At 37.8% G+C, this 25,685-nt stretch overlaps 1 protein-coding gene across 4 annotated transcripts; it reads left to right on the top strand.

Moving 5' to 3' along the window:
- The first annotated feature begins 346 nt into the window (after positions 1-346).
- Positions 347-21,723, top strand: sec24c (SEC24 homolog C, COPII coat complex component). 4 transcript variants are annotated; one of them, XM_082152643.1, is made up of 25 exons: positions 347-504; positions 3,954-4,144; positions 4,397-4,483; positions 5,627-5,744; positions 5,969-6,138; positions 6,233-6,931; positions 7,063-7,205; positions 9,303-9,414; positions 9,594-9,721; positions 9,814-9,952; positions 10,045-10,160; positions 10,243-10,367; positions 10,471-10,662; positions 11,149-11,242; positions 11,514-11,630; positions 12,553-12,723; positions 12,833-12,929; positions 13,608-13,753; positions 13,894-14,032; positions 15,006-15,124; positions 16,334-16,384; positions 18,194-18,373; positions 18,454-18,645; positions 18,877-18,966; positions 19,654-21,723. In XM_082152643.1, exons 1-25 carry the CDS (start codon positions 500-502, stop codon positions 19,792-19,794), a joined length of 3,762 nt encoding a protein of 1,253 aa, XP_082008769.1. In that variant the 5' UTR covers positions 347-499; the 3' UTR covers positions 19,795-21,723. The 4 variants fall into 4 exon arrangements, with proteins under 4 accessions (XP_082008769.1, XP_082008771.1, XP_082008770.1 ...); XM_082152645.1 differs by lacking the exon at positions 4,397-4,483; XM_082152644.1 differs by lacking the exon at positions 16,334-16,384.
- The last annotated feature ends 3,962 nt before the right edge of the window (positions 21,724-25,685 follow it).

Raw genomic sequence — 25,685 nt, 5'->3', positions numbered from 1 at the left:
CTTCAAAATTATTACATTAATAAAATTGTTCCAATGGCCGTTAGGTTTGCTCACTAATGCAAATATCCCACATATCTTTACTGTTCCGATTTAGTACTGTCGGTGCTAAATAAAAGTAACGTTATGGGTTAGGGTCAGAGCTTTAGGGACTTTGACTAAGCCTAACCTAGTTGTCTGTCTGTATAGACTAATTCACTGAGCCACACCTTTAGGTCAGCTAGCAACCAAGTTACTGATAATTCTGTGAAAATACTTTTTATATGCCACATTTCTATTTGTCCAAAACGTGAAAGTTAAATGCCCTCCATCATAATCTACCACTTCATCATGACCGGATGTGGACGTGGCATACAGCCTCAGTTCTTCCGGTGCGCGTGAGGAAGGGATTAAACGTCTGTCTCTCTGGTCTTTCCGTGAAAGAACGGTCTTCTCGCGTTTACCGGCGTTTAGAACCGGAACGGCGTCCCAACGAATCGTTCGTTAACCCATCGAGCTGTTTATGAGGTGAGCTGTCAGATAGCGCTAGATATTTGTTATTTTATTTGGTTATTTATTTCCCTGTCACTGCTAGCTTAGCTTAGCACATTCAGCGCGAGCCGCAGCGTCGAGTCATTTATGCGTTTTATCTATATTTAATACATTAAAGTGACACATTTTGCTGTAATTCATACGATATAAGGGTTTAGTGAGGTGAGATCTGGGTTGGCAGACCAAGTGGGTCAGTTCCTGATTGTGTTTTTTAATAACCGGCAACGGCAAACATCTCAAATTAGCTTAGCAAGAGGTGAGAGAGTGAGTGGATTTAACGCTAATGTCCTCGCACGCCACATAGTGATTTAAAAAATACAGTTATTTATTAAAGCATAACGTGTGTAATGTAATTTAATGGCCCAGTTAATAGTATGTTATTTACTTTTAATAGCACATGTGTTGGTGCTGTAATGCATCTGTTTGACTTTTATGTTATGATTTAGTTGTTCAGTTGTTTGACTTTTCTTCTACTTTGAGTCTCTTAATATCATGATATCAATGTATTTTAGTTGTTTTGTTATTTATTCGCATAAAACGCACGTCCCTCTCTTTTGCTTACATTTTCCAAATTTGTGGGCATGAAAGTGAAAGCACGACACTGGTTTCCAGACACGTTAGAGTCTATGACGTGGATTGAAATACATAATTTTTTTCTTTAGTTGTCAAGATAGTTATGCTCACTTAAACTGAACAACTTTAATGCAAGTTTTTTGTGAAAATCCATTAAAAAGGACATTTCTCTTCGTGTTCCCCATAGTAAATTAATGGGTAACTGAGAAATGTTTTATTTTACTCTAGACCACGCCCCTCTGTTGACAACTGTATCTCTCTTCATTAGAGGATCTCACTTTTTTCTACCATGCTTTTTGGTCAAATCCACAGATGGACAAGCAATTTTAGAGGCAGCTTGGTTGTTTGATCATCAGTGTTTTTAAGCCTTAGGTCATGAAACCAGTTGCTTGGGTCAAAAGACTTGCGACTCGAGTTTGAGTGTCAGACTTGAATTTCCACGTCTGCTGGTTTCCCTTTACGTAATGTTGTCACCCATGTTGTGATCTTGTACACAACTCCGATGAGTATATTCAGGTCATGCAGCGGGCCTGTCATTTAATTTCAGACAGATAGATGGAAAATGAGTGTGTTTATCTCTGGAAGTCCTCACACATGGGATACTGTATACTATTACGGTATCCATTGCCTTGAATTATTCAACATATTATTCAAGGCTGCGTTGTGCTCAAGCTTCTCAGCTGTTACTATAAACCTGAGGAACAGTATTTTTACAGAAGATGTTTTGAAGTCTAGATCTAGATATTTCATAATAGCTTTTGAATCTACTTTCCATATGCATTTTGATTTCATTGTAACATCTGCTATTAAGAAAGCAAGTGTGCTTGCACTAAATGTGTCATTTGAGTAGACTACAATCTGCTTGTGTTTCATTGATGTTTGTGAAATTGATATGTGGTAGACACTATTAAACACTATAATGTTAACAGCTTCAGGAGTTACTTAAGTTTGTCATGAGTCTCAGATGTTTGGGATGGGTGTGGAAGTATTGTCGTCAGACATATGCTATGTTCTGTGAATGTTATTAGGGTGTGCTTTCTTTTGAAAATAGGTAATGTTTTTGTTGTCTATCATCAGTCCTCTTAAAGGAACACGCCGACTTTTTTGGGACTTTAACTTTTTCACTGTATCCCCCAGAGTTAGGCTGGAGCAAATCACTCCGCCCAAGTAGCAGTGCTTCGCTTTCTGAGAATATAGTTCCCAGTATGTATACGATTAGAAGATGGCTGTGTCTCATGTGACCTTGTTATTTGTACACGCTGTGACTATACAAATCACAACATGTAAATATGAAAATGTTGGTGTTATTTTGTCACTTATTGGGAGCAGTATGCTAGCTGGAGCCATTTACCTCCAGTCTTTGTGCTAAGCTAGGCTAGCGGTGGGTGCGTCAGACAGAGTTACGGCACGCATGGACATGAAAAGGGTATGTATGGACTTATTTAACTCTGGGGGATACAGTGAATAAGCTAAAGTCCCAAAAAGTCGGCGTGTTCCTTTAAGTAGTGTTATGCCTTATGCAGAGTTTTAAAATTATCAAGGTTTTTCAGGCATAGTTTAAAGTTGAAATGAAATCAAAATGTAACCTTTTTACTTTATTAATGCATTATCTTTTATTTATTTGTTAATTATAATACATAATTTCATTAATCACCACAAAATAACTTGTTCGGTTCTGGATTTCTTTTTCTTATTTGGCTCAATTGGCTCACTGGCAATACTTGCTATGCCACGTGGGCTGTTAGTTAATGCTAACTAATATCCAAATATGGATATTTTAGGCTACTTTTGTTAACCTATCTAAATTATTGCCAATAGTTAATGTGAAAGTTTCATGCCTGTTAACATTAATTTAATAAAATTAATGGTCACACTTCCAATTCTCACTATTAACGGACTATTAACCACGACTTTTGTCTCAAACACCTAATTATTGCTTATTAATAGTTTAATAAGGTAGTTGTTAAGTTTAGGTATTGCGTAGGATTAAGGGATGTAGAATATGGTCATGCAGAATAAGTCATTAAAATGTGTTTTATAAGTACTAATAAACAGCCAATATCCTAGTAATAGTCATGCTGATAAGCAACTAGTTAATAGTGAGAATTGGACCCTAAACTAAAGTGTTAACCAAATTAATGATGGCGAAACCATCTTCAGGATGAACTTGACCTCCACGTTGTCTTCCATGATCCACTGCAAGCTTTCATTCACATCTGGCTTTATTCTGATCTGCAACATGATCCAATCAATTCCCCTTTAATTAATTCAAATTCTGTTGTAATTTTTGTTTAAACTTTCATTAAGAAATGTGTCACATTATGCAAGTTAAAAGGGTTGCTAATGTTTACTTTAAGGGAGTTGATTTATTATTTGACCATAGAATACAACAGATGAGATGTAGGCCTACATTTTCCACTAACAATTCCTCTTGATTACTGAATCATATTTCACTTTAAACAGGGCTAAAGTCTATGCTGAAATGGGTTTTGCCATCATAAATGAATCATTTTGATTCTGATGCTTAAAATTAAAGTGAAATGCACGTTATTTGTTTGCTCATCAACTTCCTTGTGTTGCTTGCTTTTAGAAATCCCAAAGCGTTTTTGGCTTGAAGAGTGAAAGAGCTTTTTGGGCAAATTTCTCTTTTTATGTCAACATTTGCTGCACTGGTCTGAGCTTAAATGATTAGTCGTGAGTTTTGCTGTGCCAGCAGTCCAGCAGCACATGTCTTTAGACCTTTGAAAGCATCAGAGCGACTAACAAGACCTCTTAAGCACTTCCTCATAAATATAGATTTACTCACTCACTTTCTCCTTATCCTTTTCCCCCTTTTTCTGCCCTCTCTTCAGAGTTAGGGATGAACTGAGAATGAATGTCAACCAGCAACCTCACATGGCCTCTCCTTATGGGCAGCCTCAGCCTGGGTATCAGGGCTACCCTCAGCCTGGCTATGGGGCTGGCCACGTGCCATCGGGATATCCAGCTCAGTACGCACCTTATAACGGGCCGGGTTCTGCCTACCAACAAGGTCCACCGCAAGGTAAGGGGGTGAAAGTACGATATGATTGTGACTGATTCAGAAATTGTTTATGACAGGTTATTATCATTTAATAGGGCCTTAAGGTCAATCTGTGAGATATATTCTTGTGTATATTCAAGCTGTGCTTGTTCAGAGCACGAAGAAGAAAGTGACAGCCAGATTTATCCCTCCCAGCCTCCTCTTTTTACCTGTCATCTCCTGTTTTCACATTTTATTCCCTTTTTTTACTTCTCTCTCTTTCTTGTATTGCAGGATATTCTCCTTATGCAAGCTTTCCCACTAAGACTCTTGCAACAAACTTAGTCTCTGACCTGTCCTCCTCCTCTCCTCTTGACCTAGGTAACTGGTTTAATTCTGCTTAGCAGCCTGTCCTCTTCTCTATTCCCTGCAATTTGTAATTTACTATATTGTGCGGGATGGCTGGGTGCTGCTTCACCTGTGGCAATGGAAAGAGCAGGATGCAGTCAAAAGACTGCTGTGGAAAGCCTGCCTGATGATATTTACATCACTTTTTTTTCTTCCAATAATTTTCTCTTTTTCCAATAGTCTCAGTACATGTTAGGATTGAACATTAGTATGTTAATCATCCTTACATGTTCATTGAGTGAACTTACTTTCCCTTACAAGAATCAAGGGGGTTATTTGACTGCTTTGGTATATTTGTAATATTTGTATACACAGTACAAAATTGACACTGGTACCAAAAAAACAAGCAAAAATTTCCTTAGTCTTTACAGAATTAGTTTGCACACATTTGGCTGGTGATGTAATCAACTAGTCTGGCTATCACCAGACCAAACTCAATCTTTTAAGAGATCTTTTAAGATCTTTGACACACCAAGCCGACATCAAAGATCTAGCAGCGACAAAAGTTGACTGTGCAAAAGAGCTGCGCTTGAACACACCAAAAGGACTAAAGGCGACTCAACTAGCACGTGCAAGTAAATGCCTGTCTATATCAGCAGGTATCAATAGTCTATTTTCGTCATTCGAAAAGGGAAACCGAAACTAGGACTGCAGATATACAAACCGTAAACAAAGCAGCGCTTGCTTACCATTTTGGATATCCATCACGCTGATCCCTTTCTTCATTCCAGTCGGCTCGTTTTGAAAATATTTGTGCATTCGAATGCTCAGGTAAGATGATTTAAAATAGAACAGCCTTCTTTCTGTACCAACTTGACTTCTCTGCTCTCTTTGATCACTTTCGTCACGTGCACTGACTCGTTTGCTAAGCTGAACAGCCAATCAGAGTTCTCTCTCTCACCGACGGCCTGACGCAGATTCAACATGCTGAATCAGCCCAGAAAAACCCGACGGCTTCCGACTATAGCCAACTGTGCGGAACACACCAGAAAAACTAAGCCGACCGATGCTCAAAAATTGCTCGACATTGTCCGATGGCCGACCGTCGGCTTGGTGTGTCCCGGCCTTCACTCGAACATTGAACTGTTTAATTATTTATTGTCTCTCCTCCTAAAGGTATGAGAGGACCCCCCACTTCAGGGGCACCACCTGTCTCAGGTGCCCAGAACTATTCTCAGTTTGGGCACGGAGAAACTCAAAATGGACCACCTCCGATGGGTGCTCCACAACAGAGGTCAGTGACCTGTCATATCAGCACATAACCATGTTCCTTCACTCTTTCCCTTTTGTAAATTTTTATTTGGCTTATGTGTTACCTCTTCATTTTTGTGGTTGACAATAAAAAATGGGTTATAAAAAATGTCCCTTCGATGCTTAATGAATGCAAAGTGAGTTATTTTTCATGGTTTCTCTTCATTGTCTTGTCTTACTTTGATCTTACTTTAATTGCTCGTTCAGGCCTCCAGTGTCTCAACCTTACACTCCAGCTGTGGTGAATCTCTCTGGTCCTCAGCCCCCGTACGACCAGCAGTTTGGAGCTCCACCTGTCAGCATGCAGCAGATGACCAATCAGATGGCCAGCATGCAGGTTGGCTCCACTGCACCATCCCCTGCAGGCCCAGGCTATGGTAAATAACCTTTTTTGAAAAATGAAACATCATAAAAAGATTTAAAGCATTGCAGTGATCAACAATTTGTTCTTTTTTTTCTTCTTTTTTCTAGCCCCTCCCTCCGTATCCCAGGCTTCTATCTCCTCTGCCTACACACCTGCAGCTCCTCCCTCTTTCTCACTCACCTCCACTGCTCCCACACAGCCTCCGCCTACTGAAGCTATGGCTCAGGCTCCCCCTAGGTCCTACTACGGAGCTCCACCTCCTGCCCAGCAGCCTTTCCCAAATGCTGCCCCGCCTTTCTCCTCTACCGGCCCCACTCAGCCCCAAGCCCCACCACCTGTTTCTCAACAATCCTTCTCTCAAGTTCCGCCTGTCTCTCAGCCTCCGTTTTCCACAGCCCTGCCTCCAGGTCCCACCCAGTCATATGGAGGCCCACTTCCTCCAACACAGCCCTCTTTCCCAAGACCTCCACATCCCACCTCCCAACTCTCCAATTTCCCTGGAGGGCCACCACCCACCTCAACTCCATCTCAGCTCCCAGGAGGCATGCAACCCCAACCACCAGTTTCCCAACCCTCACCTTACCACTCAGGTCCACCTCCAAACACCACTGGGTTTCCACCACAAGTTGGTGCTCCACCAAGGCCTGGAATGCAAGGTCCTCCAATGGCATCACAAGGGCCTCTAATGGCACAGGCTAATCATGTACCCCCTTCACAACCTGGCATGCCACCTAGTCCTATCAATGCTGCCCTGTCAGGGCCACCACCACAGCCAGGAATGCAGGGATATCCTCCTCAGCAAAATGGTGCGCATCATTGTTGCTAACTAAAACTATATAAAAAAATGAATGTGACAGTTACATGTCAGTGTATTAATTAATTCACAAGACTTTGATTTTTGTGAATTGATTTGCCTATGATATTTTTTCCCTACCAGGTGCTTTCGGGCAGGTCAGAGGTCCTCAGCCTGGCTATGCAGGACCGTATCCTGGGCAGCCAAATTATGGAGCGCCACCCGCTGCACCTGCCCCAGCACCAGTCGCCCCGAAGAGGCTTGATCCTGATTCTATTCCAAGCCCGGTATGAACAGCTCAGATCTGACACACACACAGTCAAAAATCACTGTCCACCACACCGTGTCCCACACATCTACTGTGTTAATTTCTCAAGTGTGATTTTAACAGGGCTTTAAACAAAATTAGTTTACTCTTTGCAGAAACGATATTTTAACTTTCCTGTTCATGCATTACTTCTGTAACATTAACGTTCCAAAAATGGTTTTATTAGAAAAAAATACTGGTTAATAATTGTTTTACCTATTCTGGGTTTATATATATATATATATAGATAGATATAGATATATATAGATATAATCCATCATTTTCAGTACTAATGCACTTAGATAAACACTCACTCACATACACAGTCATACCCTCAGTATGTAATAAAGAATATCTATGTATAGATGTGATGTGGTTGTGTTAAGAAAGGCTTCTGGAGTCTCCTGTGTCTGATGTGCATGCACTATGATGGTGGCTATAATTAACAACAACATCCAGATTCATAGATTTTTTTTTTTTAAGGCTTGAAAATTGTGCACGTGCCACCTCGCAGTAACTGCACACATGTCTCTTATTCTGCCTGCTAAACAGTGTGATTAATCATCAGTAATTCTAGGCCTGAAAAAAAAAAAAAAAACAGAGGAACCGTAACTGTGGTTACACTTCTGTTTATCTTCTCTGCTCTCTCTCTCTCTTCCTTTTGTTTTGGATTCTCTCTCTATCTCTCTCCTCTCTTATAATTTGCTGACTAAATTGTTAAAATGTAAAGCAAGCCTGTGACATGCCGCCTGTGCAGAAAACAAGACATAGAATAGACCCAGACGCAATCCCCAGTCCAGTAAGTGCCTCGTGTCTCTCTGCTGTTCTGTGTTGTTATACTGTATCCCGATTTCTCCGTTCCTTACTCATAGGGATGCCAGTGACTCTAGATGATATCTAGATTAATATTTTATTGTCTGTTCTTATTATGGAGCTTACATGATAGCTCTGTGCAACAGACCAACTTCCTTATTGAGATGGACACACATGTATAACATGAATACTTAAAGCGATAGTTCACCCAAAAATGAGTAGTCAGCATTTACTCACCCTCATGTTGTTCCAAAACGATGACTTACTTTCTTCTATGCCTTTTTTTGTTCATACTGTGGAAGTCAATGGTTTGGTTCCCAACTTTCTTCAAAATGTATTATTTTGTTTTCCACAGAAGAAAGTTAGTTATACAGGTTTGTAACGACATGAGAGAGAGTAAATAATGACACAATTTTCGTCATTATTTTATCCATTTAAATCAATCGATTTTTTGAATGATTTTGGATAATTTACTTGTATTTTATAATGTTTAGAGCAGTCATTGGTACCCACCCAAAACCATTCCTATCAACACTCCCGCATGCTATATAGTGACTGTGTGTGCATGACTGGCATGTTCTTATTTATGGTTTAATAGGCTGTCTCTAATGTAAACATTATGGCCCATCATTTAAAGGAATATTCTGGGTAAGATGCTACTCGAGCTCTGTCGATGGTTGGCCAACCCGGAAGTTAACATTACTCTGGATTTCCCTTGGCAAAAATATTTTCCATTCGCTTTTGGATTTTTGCAGAAAATAAGCTAATAATAATGCAGTTTCTTGCTAATTTTTTTTTCATCAAGATAATATTTACCAATAAAAACAACATCCCAACGAGTGGGCTTGATAACCACAGACCTTATGTCAGGCATTTAAACAAGAACAATTTGACTTTAGGACGATGGAACCGGAAGGTAAAACATGCTAACTCGTTTCTGAGTTTTCGAACTCATTCCTGTGGCACTATATGCTCTTGTTTTGTAAGTCTATGGGACTGTTCAATAATATTACAGCCAAACAGATTGAGACAGCATGTATCAGGTGCTGTTTATTAAGCTTAACTTATTCAACCCTGAATATTCCTTTTAATCTGTTTTAGATGATCAGATGTGGCACTAAACTTTTAAACTTGCTGATCCTGTTTGGATCAGTTCTATATTATGGGCATAAAGAGGTTTATCAGGTGTAAGGTTGGGTTGGGTTGTGTTAGTTCATGAATAAAGGTGTGTCACTCTTTCATAGGCTGATGTTTGTTCCCTCAGATTCAGGTTATCGAGGATGATAAAGCAAACAAGGGAAGTGAACCTTTTACTACAGGGGTCAGAGGTCAAGCCCCACCTCTTGTCACCACCAAATTCCAAGCTAGAGATCAAGGTAAGAATAGCGATTGGATACATTTAGTGTATGTTTGGAATGGATATACCTAGCTTTAATATACTTACTAAATTCTTTATACTGCATAAATTTTTTTTTATCATAAGTAAAACCAGTAGGCTTTATTCCACGAAATTACGGCTTTGAATAAAATATGCATTATATTAATCTCTTTAAAGGGAATGCGAGTCCACGCTACATCCGTTGTACAGCCTACAACGTGCCCTGCAATGCCGACATGGCGAAACAGTCCCAGGTGCCCCTGGCTGCTGTCATTAAACCCCTGGCCACTCTGCCTCCAGATGAGGTAAAAGGCCACAAACGAATGTTGTTTATTGCCTTGAAAATGATTGCAAAAGGGCCTGTGGGTAATGGCATGTCATTCCTTTTTATTGGCAGTCACCACCATATCTCGTGGATCATGGAGAAAGTGGTCCCATCCGCTGTAATCGCTGTAAGGCCTATATGTGCCCGTACATGCAGTTTATTGAAGGTGGCCGTCGTTTCCAGTGTGGCTTCTGCAGCTGTGTCACCGAGGGTTAGTCATGCTCCAGGAACACGTTTATCATGTTGAATTCATCCTTATCAACATCTAATGGTTTTGTTTTTGTTCTCCTTACACTCTTTTAGTGCCTCCCCATTACTTCCAGCATCTGGATCACACTGGGAAGAGGGTGGACTGCTACGACCGACCGGAGCTCTCAATGGGCAGTTATGAGTTTATGGCTACTGTGGACTACTGTAAGGTACGGTATAAGTTCCAATCGTGCCACTACAATCTGTGCTGATATGTGTGAGATTGCTTAATTAAATATTATTTATTGACAGAACAACAAGATTCCTCAACCACCAGCCTTCATCTTCCTGATTGACGTGTCCTATAATGCTGTGAAGAATGGAATGGTGGGAATCGTGTGCCAGGAGCTGAAAACACTGTTGGATTACTTGCCCAGGTGAGAGTTTGAATCATCAGAAACAACTACAAAAATCTTTTGAGAGAGTATTTTTGCATGTACAACAGTATCATTTTGACATTGACATTTATTGTTCCTGCAGAGAGAATCCTGATGTGGAATCAAACATTCGAGTTGGCTTTGTCACCTACAATAAAGTGCTTCATTTCTATAACGTGAAGGCCTCCCTTGCCCAGCCACAGATGATGGTTGTGTCAGATGTGGCTGACATGTTTGTGCCCCTACTGGATGGATTTCTGGTCAATGTCTCGGAGTCCAGGATGGTTATTGAGAGGTAGGCTTCGGTTTTTGTACACTACCATTCAAAATTTGGGGGTTGGTTAGATCAAAATACAGTAAAAACAGTAATATTAAGTAATATATTTCTACAATTTAAAATGATGATTCTGTGGTCCTGTGATTGCAAAGCTGAATTTTATCAGCCATTACTCTGGCTGTCATTCTCTCATGGTTCTGATATGCTGATTTGGTGCTAGAAAGAAATATTTCTTATTATTTGTGTTGTGCTATGTAATAGCATATCTTTGTGGAAATCTTAAAACATTATTTTTCATTAAATTAAATTCATTAAAGAATAGAAAGTTGAAAAAATAAATATTTTGTACAATTATAAAAGTCATTACTGTCCCTTTAGATCAAATTAATGCATCCTTGATGAATAAAATGAACAATAAAAAAAAAAACAGAAATATTAAAGGCTTTGTACCCGAATTTTGACCGTCGAAGTGGATTGATTATGAAAATGTTTGTTGCCCCCCAGTTTGTTGGATCAGATTCCTGAGATGTTTGCAGACACGCGGGAAACTGAGACTGTGTTTGGGCCTGTTATTCAGGCCGGGCTGGAAGCGCTCAAGGTGTGTGATCTTATTGCATCAGCACAAGTTTCATAGTCTACAGTGAGTGTACATCATCATATGAATGTTAATGATTCCCACAACTCATTGTGGTTCAAAATGATGTCAGCCTTGTAGCACCTTTTCGAGACGTTACATGGAGCATTTCGGAAAAGTGTAGTGTTATTCATGGAAGAATTTTTTGTTTGTTTGTTTTTTTTGGCTTGAGTATTTTGTGTCTACCCCGAGTGCAAACATTACGTTATAATGACATTTCTGTTTTGTCATCTAGGCTGCAGACTGTGCTGGAAAGCTCTTTGTTTTCCACTCGTCTCTTCCCATTGCTGAGGCTCCAGGCAAACTGAAGAACAGAGAGGATAAGAAACTAGTGGGCACTGATAAAGAGAAGGTACCATGACCGTTTCCTCTCAAATCTCTACTGCTCATTACATTCTGTCTGTCTCTGAAAGAAGCAATCTTGAATATACAGACAGTGAGTGGCAGTTGAAAATGTATTGTCACCACAGAGACTGAGAACTATGGGAACATTTTTGATTCTCACACACTCAAAGAGAGAGCGAGAGAGTCTTACATACCACGCAGAATTGACGTTCTACATGTAAACAATATTATTTGTTGTATTTTCCTCTTTAAAAGAATGGAGTTCATTTGAAATTATTCAGCCTTTACAAGCAAGCAGAAACTAATGCAATCTCATTGGCAGTTCGAGCGAACGCAGACAATGTGATTAATATTCATGAACCCAGTAGCTCATCAATCCTTAGTGTGGTTTATATTGTTATTAATAGAATTCACAGTAGTAGTATTATTTTATTAGTATTATTGTTAGTTTTTCACATTTCAAACTTGTAATTGATTTGAATTATTATTGTGTGATGTTTTTCAGTACAGTTGGACTAGGCCTATTTAAACATTATCTGCATGTTTACAGAAGAAACTGCAACTATTCCATTTCTGCAAGGGCTGGTGTTTGGATTTTTACAATTTTTTTTTTTACATTTTTTTTATTTTTATATATAACTGGTATATTATAGGAGCCTATTTGATGATGGGTATGTTTTACTTTAGATCAGTGTTTGTGTTTCTGAGGCTCTCAAGAATGCATGCAGCTGTCACTTGTAGCCAAAAACAGCGTTGAATGGTACTATATTTATATCATGATTAATATCGTTATCGCAATAATTACCAGTAATATCGTTATATACTTGTAAGCCCATATCGCCCATCCCCATGAGTTTTTTTTATTGTGGTATTTATAAGGAAATTTTTTAGGAAGACACATTCTGAAGTTCCTCCTATTTCTTTTGCAGTCATTATTCCAGCCACAAGTTAGTTTTTACAACACCTTAGCCAAGGAGTGTGTGACGCAGGGTTGCTGTGTGGACCTTTTCATCTTTCCCAACCAGTATGTTGATGTAGCAACGTTAGGGGTGGTCCCCACTTCAACAGGCGGATCCATCTACAAATACACCTACTTCCAGGTAAGAGAGAACTATACCACCCAGTTATATTACCATACATGACCAGATCAAAGAAATCTCCTGCATAAACAACATGCATTATGATTATTCGCACTATGGTTTATTTCAGGCTTCGACTGACCAGGAGCGTTTCCTCAATGACCTGCGGAGAGATGTGCAGAAGCCGGTGGGCTTTGATGCAGTGATGAGGGTCCGCACCAGCACAGGTGAATATACAGCTCTATACACCAGATTTTTTGTTATTGTTTGATTTTTCTGCATCCTGCCATTTACTTACCGTAATATATTTATACACTACCATCCAAAAGTTTGGGGTTGGTATGATTATAATTTTTTTTATTTTAAAGTAGTTTCTAATTCAACGCAGCATTTATCAGAAATACAGTAAAACAGTTTTAAAATATTATCATTTAAAATAATTGTTTTCTATTTTAATATATTTTAACATGTAATTTATTCATGTGATGTCAGAGTTGAGTTTTCATCAGCTTCAATGTCGCATGATCATTCAGAAATCATTCTGATATGCTGATTTGGTGCTCAAGAAACATTTCTTAGACCATTTCAGCATTTTGAACAGTGGTGTAAATCCCCTCTCATTATGACAGAGGTGCTCAACTTCAAAGCCAAGAGGGCCACTTTCAAACCGTGACAGATTTATTCAAAATTGCCCCACAAAAAGGCCAAATTTATAAATGCTTCTAAATGTTCTTTGGTCCCAATTTTTTTATTACGTATTATTATAAATATTTATTACACAATTCTCAAAGACATGATAAAGCCATTTGACCTTCATCCACTTCCTGTTTATTATTACATTTTTATCATTGATTTAAAATACTGGCATAAAGGCTGAGTTGAACTTGTGTGCGGTGCTGTGGCAGGTATCCGGGCAACCGACTTCTTTGGTTCCTTCTACATGAGCAACACCACAGATGTAGAGCTGGCAGGACTAGACTGTGACAAGACCGTTACCGTGGAGTTCAGACATGACGACAAGCTCAGCGAGGAAACTGGAGCTTTAATGCAGGTGTGTGTGTGTGTCTAGTCTTTCACACATATGTGAAGTGTCAGCTACACTGAATTCAGTCAGCTCAACATTTAATCACCTCAGCTTTGCTGACCTTTTTGTCTGTACTTTTTTTCTTCTCTTTTTTGCTCTCCCTTCAGTGTGCTGTTCTGTACACCAGCTGCAACGGTCAGCGACGGCTTCGGATCCATAACATGGCAGTGAACTGCTGCTCTCAGCTGGCAGACCTGTACAGGAACTGTGAGACTGACACCATCATCAACTTCTTCGTCAAATATGGTGAGGGAAACCACACACATCCTCTTAAACAGGTTGGATCAACACCTTCTCACTGCTTCCTGTGGTACTATTCTATGGGCCACCTCTGTTATCTCATTTCATTTTAATTTGAACAATTCCGATTCTGCACAGATTCCTATTTTCAATTCCAATAAGGTAAAACAAAAGAAACTTGGATATCATTTACATTTATTCAAAGTCTTATTGCAAAACATTTAATTGTAGCTGAAAACCAAAAAAAAAAATCAACAGGCTAAGGAACACTTACACAAGGATTTAAAATTATCAAAGCAAAAACAACTAGCCTAACTAATATAAATGTCAAGCATTATTAAAGACAAGTAAACACTCAGTAATGAACATCTGAACAAAGATACGATTGAAAAGTGTTTTAAGATTTTCAGGTAAATAAAAAAAAAATTCTTTGCGTATGTTTTGGATTTTGTGCTTAGCACAGAAAACAGCGCGCTTGAATGGTTTAAAGTCAGTAAAATGTATAAAAGTCACACAAAAGAATCGATAAGAGGAATTTAAATTAAGTATCTGATTCCTGACCTTAAGCATTTGATTCCAGAATTAGAATCGATTTTTGATTCCCAACCCCATTTAAGATTTTGTTTTATTTTGCTATATTTTATTTTCATTTCATTTATTTTATTTGAACTTTTTTGTTAAATATTTGGTTTGTTTTTCATTTTGGTTTCAAGAGGGAAAGTTCCCTCCTCCGTCTACACACATCTTTTAATAAAACTAGACTGCAAAGTCAGGAATCAATTGTCATGATTGATCATCATAACCATCAACACCTACATATTCAGCAGCTTTGTGGGGCATTATTACGCATTTCACATGTTAGTTAATCATAATATAGGTCATTTTCTTTTAAGAGTCTTAAAGGTCCAGTAAAAAAAAAAAAATTTGTTCTGGGACCATCTGAATTCATTTAAAAAATATATATTGTATGTGTTTGCAGCATATCGGAGTGTACTCAGCAGTCCTACCAAGAATGTACGTGATAGCCTGGTGAATCAGTGTGCACAGATCTTAGCCTGTTACCGCAAGAATTGTGCCAGTCCATCTTCAGCAGGACAGGTAAGTAAAGACCAATACTGTTTCTAATGATTTTATATATACACAAGTTACCATTCAAAAGTTTGGGGTTGGAAAGAGTTTTGTTTTTGAAAGAAGTCTCTTATGCTCACAGAGGCTGCATGTTTTGGATAAAAAAATACAGTAAAAAACAGTATTTTAAAAGAACTATTCTGTTTGAAGTTATTTTAAAATGTATGTGATTTTATTCCTGTGATAAAAAGCTGAATTTTCAGCATCATTACTCCAGTCTTCAGTATCACATGATCCTTCAGAAATCATTATAATATGCTGATTTGCTGCTCAAGAAACATTTATTATTATTATTAATATAAAAAAACAGTAAGTAAGGTTTTTTTGTTTTGTTTTGTTTTTAGAGCAAGGATGATATTTTTATTCAGCAAGGATGAATTAAATTGATCAAAACTGACAGTAAAGCTTTTTGTTTTAAATAAATGTTGTTCTTTTGAACTTTTTATTCATTCACAGAATCCTGAAAAAAAGTATCACAGTTTCCACAAAAAATATTAAGCAGCAGAACTGTTTTCAACATTGATAATAATAAGATATGGGTTTTTTTTAGCACCAAATCAGCATATTAGAATGATTTCTGAAGGATCATGTGACACTCAAGACTGGAGTAATGATGCTGAAAATTCAGTTTTGTCATCACGGGAATACATTTTTAAATAAGCCATGGTGATGCTTTCAAAAACATGAATCTTACAGAGCCCAAACTTTTGACTTGAATGATAGTGTGTGTATATACATATAATTAAAATATTATATACTGAAAATATATATACACACATATATATACACACACAGGGTTTGAAATTTACTTTTTCACTCACCAGCTAATTTGGCTATTAAATTTGTTACCAGCCATTCAGGACATCTACTAGACAAAACATAAATATCAGAAATAAACCACATCATCAAAGTCACAGCTTAGATTTAAATATATGTATTATTAAATCTGATTCTGAATCATTGTATTGTTTTCAGCTTTACGACAGTCAATACTTTGTGGATACCGTTCAAATAAAATAAAATGGAAATAAAAATAAAAACTAAATTCTCTGTGACTTCTCTTATAATTACCTGCACGTGGCAATAAATATACGCTAGGGTGCTTTTTGCCCAAAAGTCTTGGACATGCGGCATTTATGAGAACGGTTTGGAAAAAGTAGTCTCTTAATTGTCTCCTAGGGCTCTGGCGGCACAGCAGACGGGAAGCGCCACACCGCAGACATCTCACAGGCAGGTTTATTGCACACCGGTCGCGTCTTTCTGTACTCGCGTTCTCAAGTTCAGTGCGGCAATCCAAAACATTGAATCTAATCACAATACAGGCAAAAGTTCACTTCAAGAATGAACAGTGGCGTCGATGAGTTTGAAGTAAGGTATTTGAAAAAACAGTGCAAACGGAAAGAGAAAGTGTGATGTATATACAATAAATATCTTGTACAATACAAGATCTCCTAGGGTGAAGTCAGTACGTACATATATTTGTCCTAAATCGTTGTATTTTAATGGAAAACTATGTGAATGACGATGATTAGAAAACAATGTGTTGGGATTTCAAAGACGTGGCGCTGCATGGCGTTTCTCTGTGTGCGACCCTTTTTACACATTGTTTTGCTAATGTTTGAGGCCCCTTTTAGGTGGAGGGCTCTGATAACGACGCCATGCAAAGTGACGGAACATAATTTATGAATTGTAACCTGCCAAATTGGGTAGTGTGTTGATATGCGTTCCCCGCCACAGTGGATTTTCACCCGCATTTGGTCGGTGTTAATTTCAAACCCTATTTATATTAGGGCTGTCAACGTTAACGCATGCAATTAATAAAAAATCCTTAAGGCATTAAAAAAATTTTACGCAAATAAATTACTGAAGCACACAAGCACATTTTTAACTGCTAAACTCCAATTATCCAGTAAGCAAATTCATTCACACAATCAGTCCAATCCGCACTAATGTAAAGAAAACCAGGCTTATTACATCAGAGATGGCAGAGAGAACAGTGATTCACTTGCAGCCATTTTCAATTAATCCATTCCAGAGTCTGTTCAGCTCTAAAACACGAGCTCTGTCATATATTGAAGAGCGCGAGCCCTAACACACTGTGTGAAATACAGACTTAACGGAACGTCAAAAAATTACACCGCTGAATGGCCAGATGATACGCAAACTACGTTTCTCGGCTGAATAAAGCAAACCAACGTCCTCGCTTATAAAGTTTTGATAGATGCAGATTGTAATCAAGGTAAAGACGATTGCGGTGACTTGCAGGAGTGGTACAGTAAGCATGCGCGAGTCCATTATATTGATGTGCAAACAGTGTATGTGCGCTCTCGATGCACTTGATCGCACATTGTATTCATGCACAATGCACAGACACACATTTCACTACATTGTTTCCACACACATTCAGGATAATGTTTTTATCTGTCTTGTGTATGTTGCTGTGTTTAGTAATTCTGAATGGATCCCTGTAGTAGGTATATGGAGTCAGGTCAAGGTGGATAGTTTCGTTTTTTAAATATTTTTTATAATCAAGCTTTTTGCTGTTGCACTGTACACTGAATTCTGAAAAGGTTTTTTTCTGGGGGGGGGGTTCTTATTTTTTTCTCCTTATTTTGGACTCCTTATATCAATTTGGATCATGTACCTTTCAGCAGCTCACTCTGTGTCCTCCGCTATTTTCCATGTGCGTTTTGTCCATAGAAATGGGTTATTTGCTTCTGTAAAGCAACATGACTGGCTGATTGTTTTCCAGTCACAGCGCGCAGACGCGACTAATCGTTAATCAAATTCGTTGTTGATTATTTTCATTATCGATAATAATCGATTTGACCAATTAGTTGTTGCAGCCCGAGATAGTATACTTTGCTGGATATAGCAAACGACGACAAAATAAACAAGTTAAACAAGATTAATGAAGTAGGCCTTTGCGATTAATCACGATTAAAATAAATTTTATATATTTACGCGCTCATATAGATCTCAGTAATTCTGTCATCCTACATTGTATTGATATTTTCTTGTCTATTTCTCTGTGTACAGTTGATTCTACCAGAATGTATGAAGCTGCTGCCCGTGTATCTGAACTGTGTGTTGAAGAGTGACGTTCTGCAGCCCGGGGCGGACGTCTCCCTGGATGACCGGGCCTACCTGAGACAGCTGGTCAGCGCTATGGATGTGGCCGAAAGCCATGTGTTCTTCTACCCTCGGCTGCTTCCGCTGGTGAGAGACAAACACAATAATATCACCCCATTTGATATTGTAATTGAGGTGTGATGGTTACGTTCTCGGTTTCTCTACAGCAACAGCTGGATGTTGAGAGCATGTCTCTGCCTGTGGCAGTGAGAGACTCGGAGGAGAGACTGTCTAGGGGAGGAGTGTACCTCTTAGAGAACGGATTGAATATTTTCCTTTGGGTGGGGGTCAATGCCCAGCAGGAGCTGCTTCAGAACATCTTTGGCACAACTGCCTTCAGCCAGATAGACCCCGGCATGGTACGACCCTTTATAAATGCTATATTTAAAATAGAATAAAACGCATGCATATTGTCCATAAATCATTTGGTTTTTACCTCATACAGAAGCAGTTTTATAGCTCCACCTTATAAGCACATGAAACTTTAACACTTTACCCAAGATACTTGAACTATTTTTGCATGCTAAATTTTGTCTTTAAAAATGTTTTGTGAACATTGGCAATTTTTATTGTGTGTTTTGCTGGTTTAGACCTCTCTGCCGGCTTTGGATAATCCTTTTTCAAAGAGACTGAGGGAGATTATCGAGTCTGTCAGGGCACAGCGCTCACGATACATGAAGGTAAATACGTCACAGGGCTTGATATTATGCTTTTGCAGATTTTTGTGATTTGGACAGCTGAAAAGATTGTTTACTTTTCTGAAAGCTTAGATCATTTTATAATGTTTTTAATTTTTTTATATATTTTTTATATATATAATTTATTTATTTTTATTTTTATTTTATTTATTTTTTTACTTCAGTACAATAAAATTATTAGCAATACGAGATGAGCATGGGGAATATGAAGGCAAGATAATCCAGGAATTATCCATGACTTTGACTAAGGGGAAAAGGGGAGGATTTTCCAGTCCAGATTAATGTTCATCTGTGATTTATTTCTCACTACTGGGTCACTCATGATTATAGGGTGTTTTACACTCGAGTCCTCCTTAAAAGAACCATATTTAGACCAGAAAAGGAACTAAGCATGGAAAAAGGACCTAGCTGGCTTTCACACTTTCCGTGATCTCTTTCTGAACCACATAGCCATGCTGGGGATTTAATTTATTAATTTATTTTAATGGGTGGGTTCTGGAAAATGGTAATTGATGTTTTACTTTATGTAATAATTTATATTTGTAATTTTGCCACTTTGTAGTAGGCCTACAACTGCTACTAATGTTCTTTCCTCCATTAGTTTACTTGCATTAATTTTCTTTTCTTTTTTAACCTAAGAATGAATGAATTGATCTTGTTGTCTTTCAGCTCATGGTGGTGAAACAGGAAGACAAGCTGGAGCTGATCTTCAAGCACTTCCTGGTGGAGGATAAGAGCAACAACGGTGGGGCCTCTTATGTGGACTTCCTGTGTCACATGCACAAGGAGATTCGTCAGCTCCTGAGCTAGGAGCATCGGGTCCACCCTCCTCCTCCTCCTCCTCCTCCTCCCTTGGCTCTGTACTCAGAAGCGCTTTAACTTTTTATTTAACATTATAAACAAAATCCCTTTGCCCATCATCTTCTCTTCCTCAAGTATAATCTCATCCACCCAGACTCTTGAGGAAGACGCCACCATGTAAAGGAAATGTTGCTTCGTCAGATTACGGTGTTCTTTTGGTTTTAGTGGTGGGAGTTTTGACCCGACCTTCCCCTCTCTTTTGATGGCAGGCTTGTGAGACTGTGTGATGGGAAGCAGATATGCTGTTGTTACCGCTCTACAGCTGATCTGGGATCAGGTTACGTAGCTTCAATTAGAGCTTAACCCACTTTGTGAAACGAACATCTTCAGAACAGCTACCTGGTTTTAGAGTGTGCTTGACTGTGAACTTCGATGCTGATTGTACTGGGTGTTTTGACTGTGAGAAACACTAGCACTGATTGATGGCCTCTAGATACAGAGGGACAGAAAAATAACCGCATTAGAAATTAATCTAGACCTACTCGGAATACAGTGAAATGAAATCCTCCATCTTATTCCAATATGAATCGAAAGATATTTTAGAACAAGTTAGATTCATTTCTACCCAATTATTTGTTTGTTTTTCTGCTTAAGTTCTGTCTCCCTTTGATTTATCGCTCTCAACCTTGGCCTTACTGATCGTGTCTCTCCTTTTTCATCCGTTATTCTGTTTATCTTGTCTAATTTTTGTAATTTTCACCTTTTTAATGTGTGCGAAAAACCTAATAGACTCTGTGGGAGTGTGAAGTGTGCTGTTAATCAATCAAAATGTCTTTTACTCTGAGAAAACATTTGAAATAAAAGTCTATGCATTAACTTTATCTTTGAAAGAGAGAGGGAAAGCTGTTCAAGAGCCTGACAAATATTATCTGCACGCTTTTTTTTTTCTCTCCTTGCCATCACCCTCATCCACCGTAAGACGGAGATACGCCTAAAACGTATACGTTAGTGTCGTTTCTGCATCCTGATGAGGAATATGGATCCCGACGGATGCCCGGACAGGGAGTTGAATTTCAGATGAGCCTCTCGGGAGGATGAGAGTTGTCAAGTCCCTTCAGATGTTTCAGTAATTGGGCATACATTACAGAAGCATTCTGGCATTCATTGAGTTCCCTTTTAAATTCTCTTCTTTTTTTTTTTTTTTTACTGTATGGTCTGTTAGTAACCTGTATATTACATGTGCTTGATCATCATGCATCAGTTATGATTTAATATTATGTTCTAAATCTGTGTGAAGGCTTATGGTTTTGTGCAGGTGGAGTCTCTCTGCTCTAGGATATTAATCTTTGTGCAATGGAAGCCTGTGCTGAGAGTGGAGTGTGGGACTCATTAGAAACTGACCATTTCTAACCGCTTTTCCAAGCGAGCGACGTCAAGCACATGTGGAATTGTGACCTTAAAAGCAATCAACACTGAATACCTTGTCATCACATTTATTACATGTACAGAATTAAAAATCACATTTTAAAAATGATGTCAAGCTAGTGTGCTTTGTTGAATCTTTAATTGAACTGCAGATGATGTTTGGATGAGCTGAAGAATGATTCTTTTCTTGTCAGTGTTCTCAAGTCTTTTACAAGCTCATCTTAGTCCTTTCAAAGACTTTCTGAAATATATCTCTATCCAATATTACAGAGCTCTTTTATATAGAGGTGCGTGTGTGTGTGTGTGTTTATTTATTGGAGGTGTTATCCTAGTGAGGTTCTCTTTAGAACGGAGGGATCAGCCTTTTAGATTTTTTTTTCTTTTTTTCTTATCTTTCTTTTGTTTGTGTGTTTGTCTCTAACCCATATTTGTTTATGTTGGCCATATACTTCTCAATGTCTTTCTTGTTGCATCTATGCCTCCTGACTGCAAATAAATAACTGTATAAATTCATTGATTGACTTGAGTCCTGCCCGTACAAATTCAATTCAGTTTCTTAACTGGATTCGGGTTACAATTAGATGGCCAAATGTTGCAGAAGTGAACATTGTAATTTCAAGTATAAGAATTTAACATCCTGGCCTAATTTTTATACATCTGTTTTGAATGAGGTAGATCTTGTGCCGTGATCTCTGATCTTAATCTCGGCTCAAAACACATGCCATTCTCAGAGCATCAGACTAGCAACAACAACAAAAAAACCTCTTATGTAATGGAAGAAGTCAGGCTTAAGAGGAAGTGATGTGATGGTTGCATTAAAGGTGTGTTTATTAAGGCCGTTCTAGTTCTGAGTAGACCTATATGTGTGTAAAAATTTAGTTTAATCAAAAAAAACTATTTGGGGTTAAACCCCACGAAACCGACAGGGAAAGACTGGTATACACATTGCATCAGTGTGTGTCAGGTTGAGAATTAAAGACATGCCAACAAACACTCCTCAAGCTTGTATGCCTGAGCAGATATCTCTTCTAATCAAGTCCATGAGAGAGAGTGAGTGAACGAGACATTGTTTGTTAACAGACTGCAGCTGCTGGTGGACAGATTACGGTTTATTAAAAAGCAATAAAGGCTCACATCAAATAAATGATGACTATATTTTTTAAGTATTATCAAATGTCAAACCAAAGTATAACATTTTAAATGAATAGACATCAGAAAACAAAATCTAATAAAATAATGTACACTACAAAAATGTGGGACCTGTAATACTGTTTTTTAGAAGATGTATTTTATGCTCACCAAGGCTGCGTTTATTTGATCAACAACAGTAATATTTTGAAATATTACAATTTAAAATTTTTCCTGTGATGGCAAAGCTGAATATTCAGGATCGTTACTCAGTCACATGATCCATCAGAAATCATTCTAATATTGAATTGAATTTATTTCAGGATAACCCCTTGAGATGTATCATCTCATTTTCAAGGGGGTCCTGCGCATATGTACAGACACAAAGGTTAATCACACAGTACATATACAAAAAAGACACAGATAGAAACATATATACAAAACAATACCTTGCTCACCTGCCCTTGACCCACAATTAACATAGCACACATATTAAAGTATATTGACAAATAATCAGCCGAATGCATAAAAAAACGAATGCGTCAATTATCAATATGCCTTATTACAAAATGTAACATACAGGATAACGTCACATCTCACATAGAAATGTAAAAAAAATAAAATCAAGGTAAAGAAAATAACAAAGAAAGTCATAATTGTAGACATACTACTAAATGTTTTTTACATAAACCATTTATATGTAATACCACTGGTGTCCCTAATTACAAGAACATGTAGTTTTAAGAAAAGAAAAAAGTGACGATTTGAATAAACCAAATGTAGAAATACATTTCTATGCTGAAATGTGATGCTGATTTGATGTGCATATGATGCATATTTTAATTTGAATATGCTGATTTGATGCATAAGAAACTTTCTGATTATTGTCAATGTTGAAAACGGTTGCTGAAAATAGTGCAGCTTAATATTTGTGTAAATGGTGATAGATATTTTTGTCAGGATTCTCTGATGTATAGAATATTTAAAACAACAGCACTTTTGATACATTTTAATACCTCCTTTCTAAAAAAAAAAAAAAAATCAAAATAAAACATCTTACTGACCCCAAATTTTTATTTGTAGGTGGTAGTTGACTGTGAAAGGTTGCTGATATGATGCTTAAAACACTTCTACAGAAATATGCAGTCACTGCATCAGAAATCAAATACTTCCCTGCTGTTAAGTATGCGAAAGAATGTACGCCAACAGAGTACCGGTAGTATGTCTGAATAAATAGGCTGTGAAGGTCGTACTGAGCGTTTGGGCTTGCCTACGGAGGACTGTTCATCAGCTGCCGTTGATGAGTGGCAGAAGCCTAATATTTGTACTGGACTTTTTAGTTATATTAACATTAAACTGTTTGAAAACCAAACAGGGTTCACAAACTATCAAAATTTGTTCACCATGGTCCATTTATGTATATAATAAAGAGTAAACTATTTATAATTGCATCTTAGTTAGATATAAGTCAACATTTGAACCGCTTTAAAGGTTTTTATTTTTACATTTGTATCATTAGATTTGGGTAAGCCTTCAAATGCGCCCTTTGAAGAATGCAGCCTCTGAATTGGGACGCAGCTTCGAAAAACAGTAGAGGCGAAAAGTACCTGAATGACCTACAACTTCAGCCAAGTGCCCATGAGATGGACATAACTTTACTGTCCCACACTGTAAAAAAAATATATTTTCATTATTTGTTATCACAACTTTTTATCTTTTGTCAAATCAATTTAGATATTCATATTTTGAGTTTCTTGATTAAACCAATCTCCTGCATTGCATTAACTAAAACAATTTATTTCAATCAACTTAACATTTTAAGGCAACCAACTTACTTTTTTAAGTTAAACCAACAATATTGTTTTACAGTGCATAAGGCCATGAGAGAGGATTTATCAATGGCAGTGAAGCGATGCAACTGCTGGTAGATCATATGAGACAGGAACAACATGGTGGACGTAGCAATTTCATTCATACTACTAATATTCATACTATATACAGGGGCGGACTTGGGTGATTTGTGGGCCCTAAGCAATTCCAGGTATGGGGCCCCAACAGTCAAACTTTGAACACAAAAACACTCTTTTTATATATACTTTTTTTCAATTCTGTTTTTTTTCTTCAACATTTGTAGATAAACTGCATGTTAAAAATATCTGTAACCTGGAAGTGGAACTTTTATTTTCTCAATGTAAAATGAAATACATACAATTTAATTCACAAATAGTTTTTTTTTTAAATCCACAAACAAACTATTTACAGTTAATTAACCATATTGTGATTACACTTTAATATTATGTGTAAATATTTCTGTAATCTGGAACTGTTGTATTTTCTCAATGTAAAAAAAATAAAAATAATTAGCAATATATGATTTATATTTTGACTTAGAAATCACTAGTACATTTCACAAATAATAACAAAGAAATGGTAACACAATAGTATTTTATATAGTTTTATTTACAACTTTCGAAAAGTCATTTTTACAGTGTCTGATTAGCAATAGCAAGTAGCATACACAGTTTATGTTTGTAATATAGTTTAAAGACAATTATCATTGAAAAACGAGGAATGAGCCTTTTGATGTGTCATATCCATTAAAGGGGACATATCATGCTAAATGCACTTTTTTAGCCCTTAAATGCATTTTGTTGTATATTTGGAGTGTTTAGAAGTACAGAAAAGATGAAATTATTCTCTTCAGGTGCTTCGTTGATATCTTTATATTCTGTTTTGGTCATATTTTTCAACCGGTTCAGATTTTTCTGTTATCTATGACGTTTTTTGAACTATCACGTCACAGTATTTGCAGCGGAACTGCCAAATAAGGACATTGACTTCCGGCCCAACACTTCGAGCAATCCGCCATTATTATTTCTCGCTGCAATTTTGTAGTCCAAGCTAAAGGATGCAGAAGTTACGAGAGGGTAAGTTAAAATGTTCGGTTGTTGGATGTAGTAACCCACACGCTTCATTACACCGTCTAATTTAGATGAACTGCCGCGCTTGTGACAGGAGCATGTTTAACTGAAAGAACGAGCAGAGAGAGAGACCCGGTCGCGCGCGCGCTCACTCTCTCTCTTCAGAGCCAGGCGAAAGTGTAAACAAGACATCACCGTCTCCAAACTAGACGCTGTCTTGCTCTCTCTCCCTCGGACATATTAATCAAAATAAATCGACACGGTGGTAAAAGGTCGGAAGACCAAAGTTTCATGTGTAAATACAGTACACACCATTGCGATTCATCCATATGAAGACGTTGTTCTGCAGGTTCGTCGTCTTCATTTTCATCTCGCTCCGGCTCTGGCTCGAACATGTAAGGCTGGCTGGACAAGTCTTCCGTTGTT

Source organism: Leuciscus leuciscus (assembly GCF_965113295.1).
Source record: "Leuciscus leuciscus genome assembly, chromosome: 21".
Lineage (NCBI taxonomy): Eukaryota > Metazoa > Chordata > Actinopteri > Cypriniformes > Leuciscidae > Leuciscus > Leuciscus leuciscus.
This window is presented reverse-complemented; position numbering and strand designations above follow the sequence as displayed.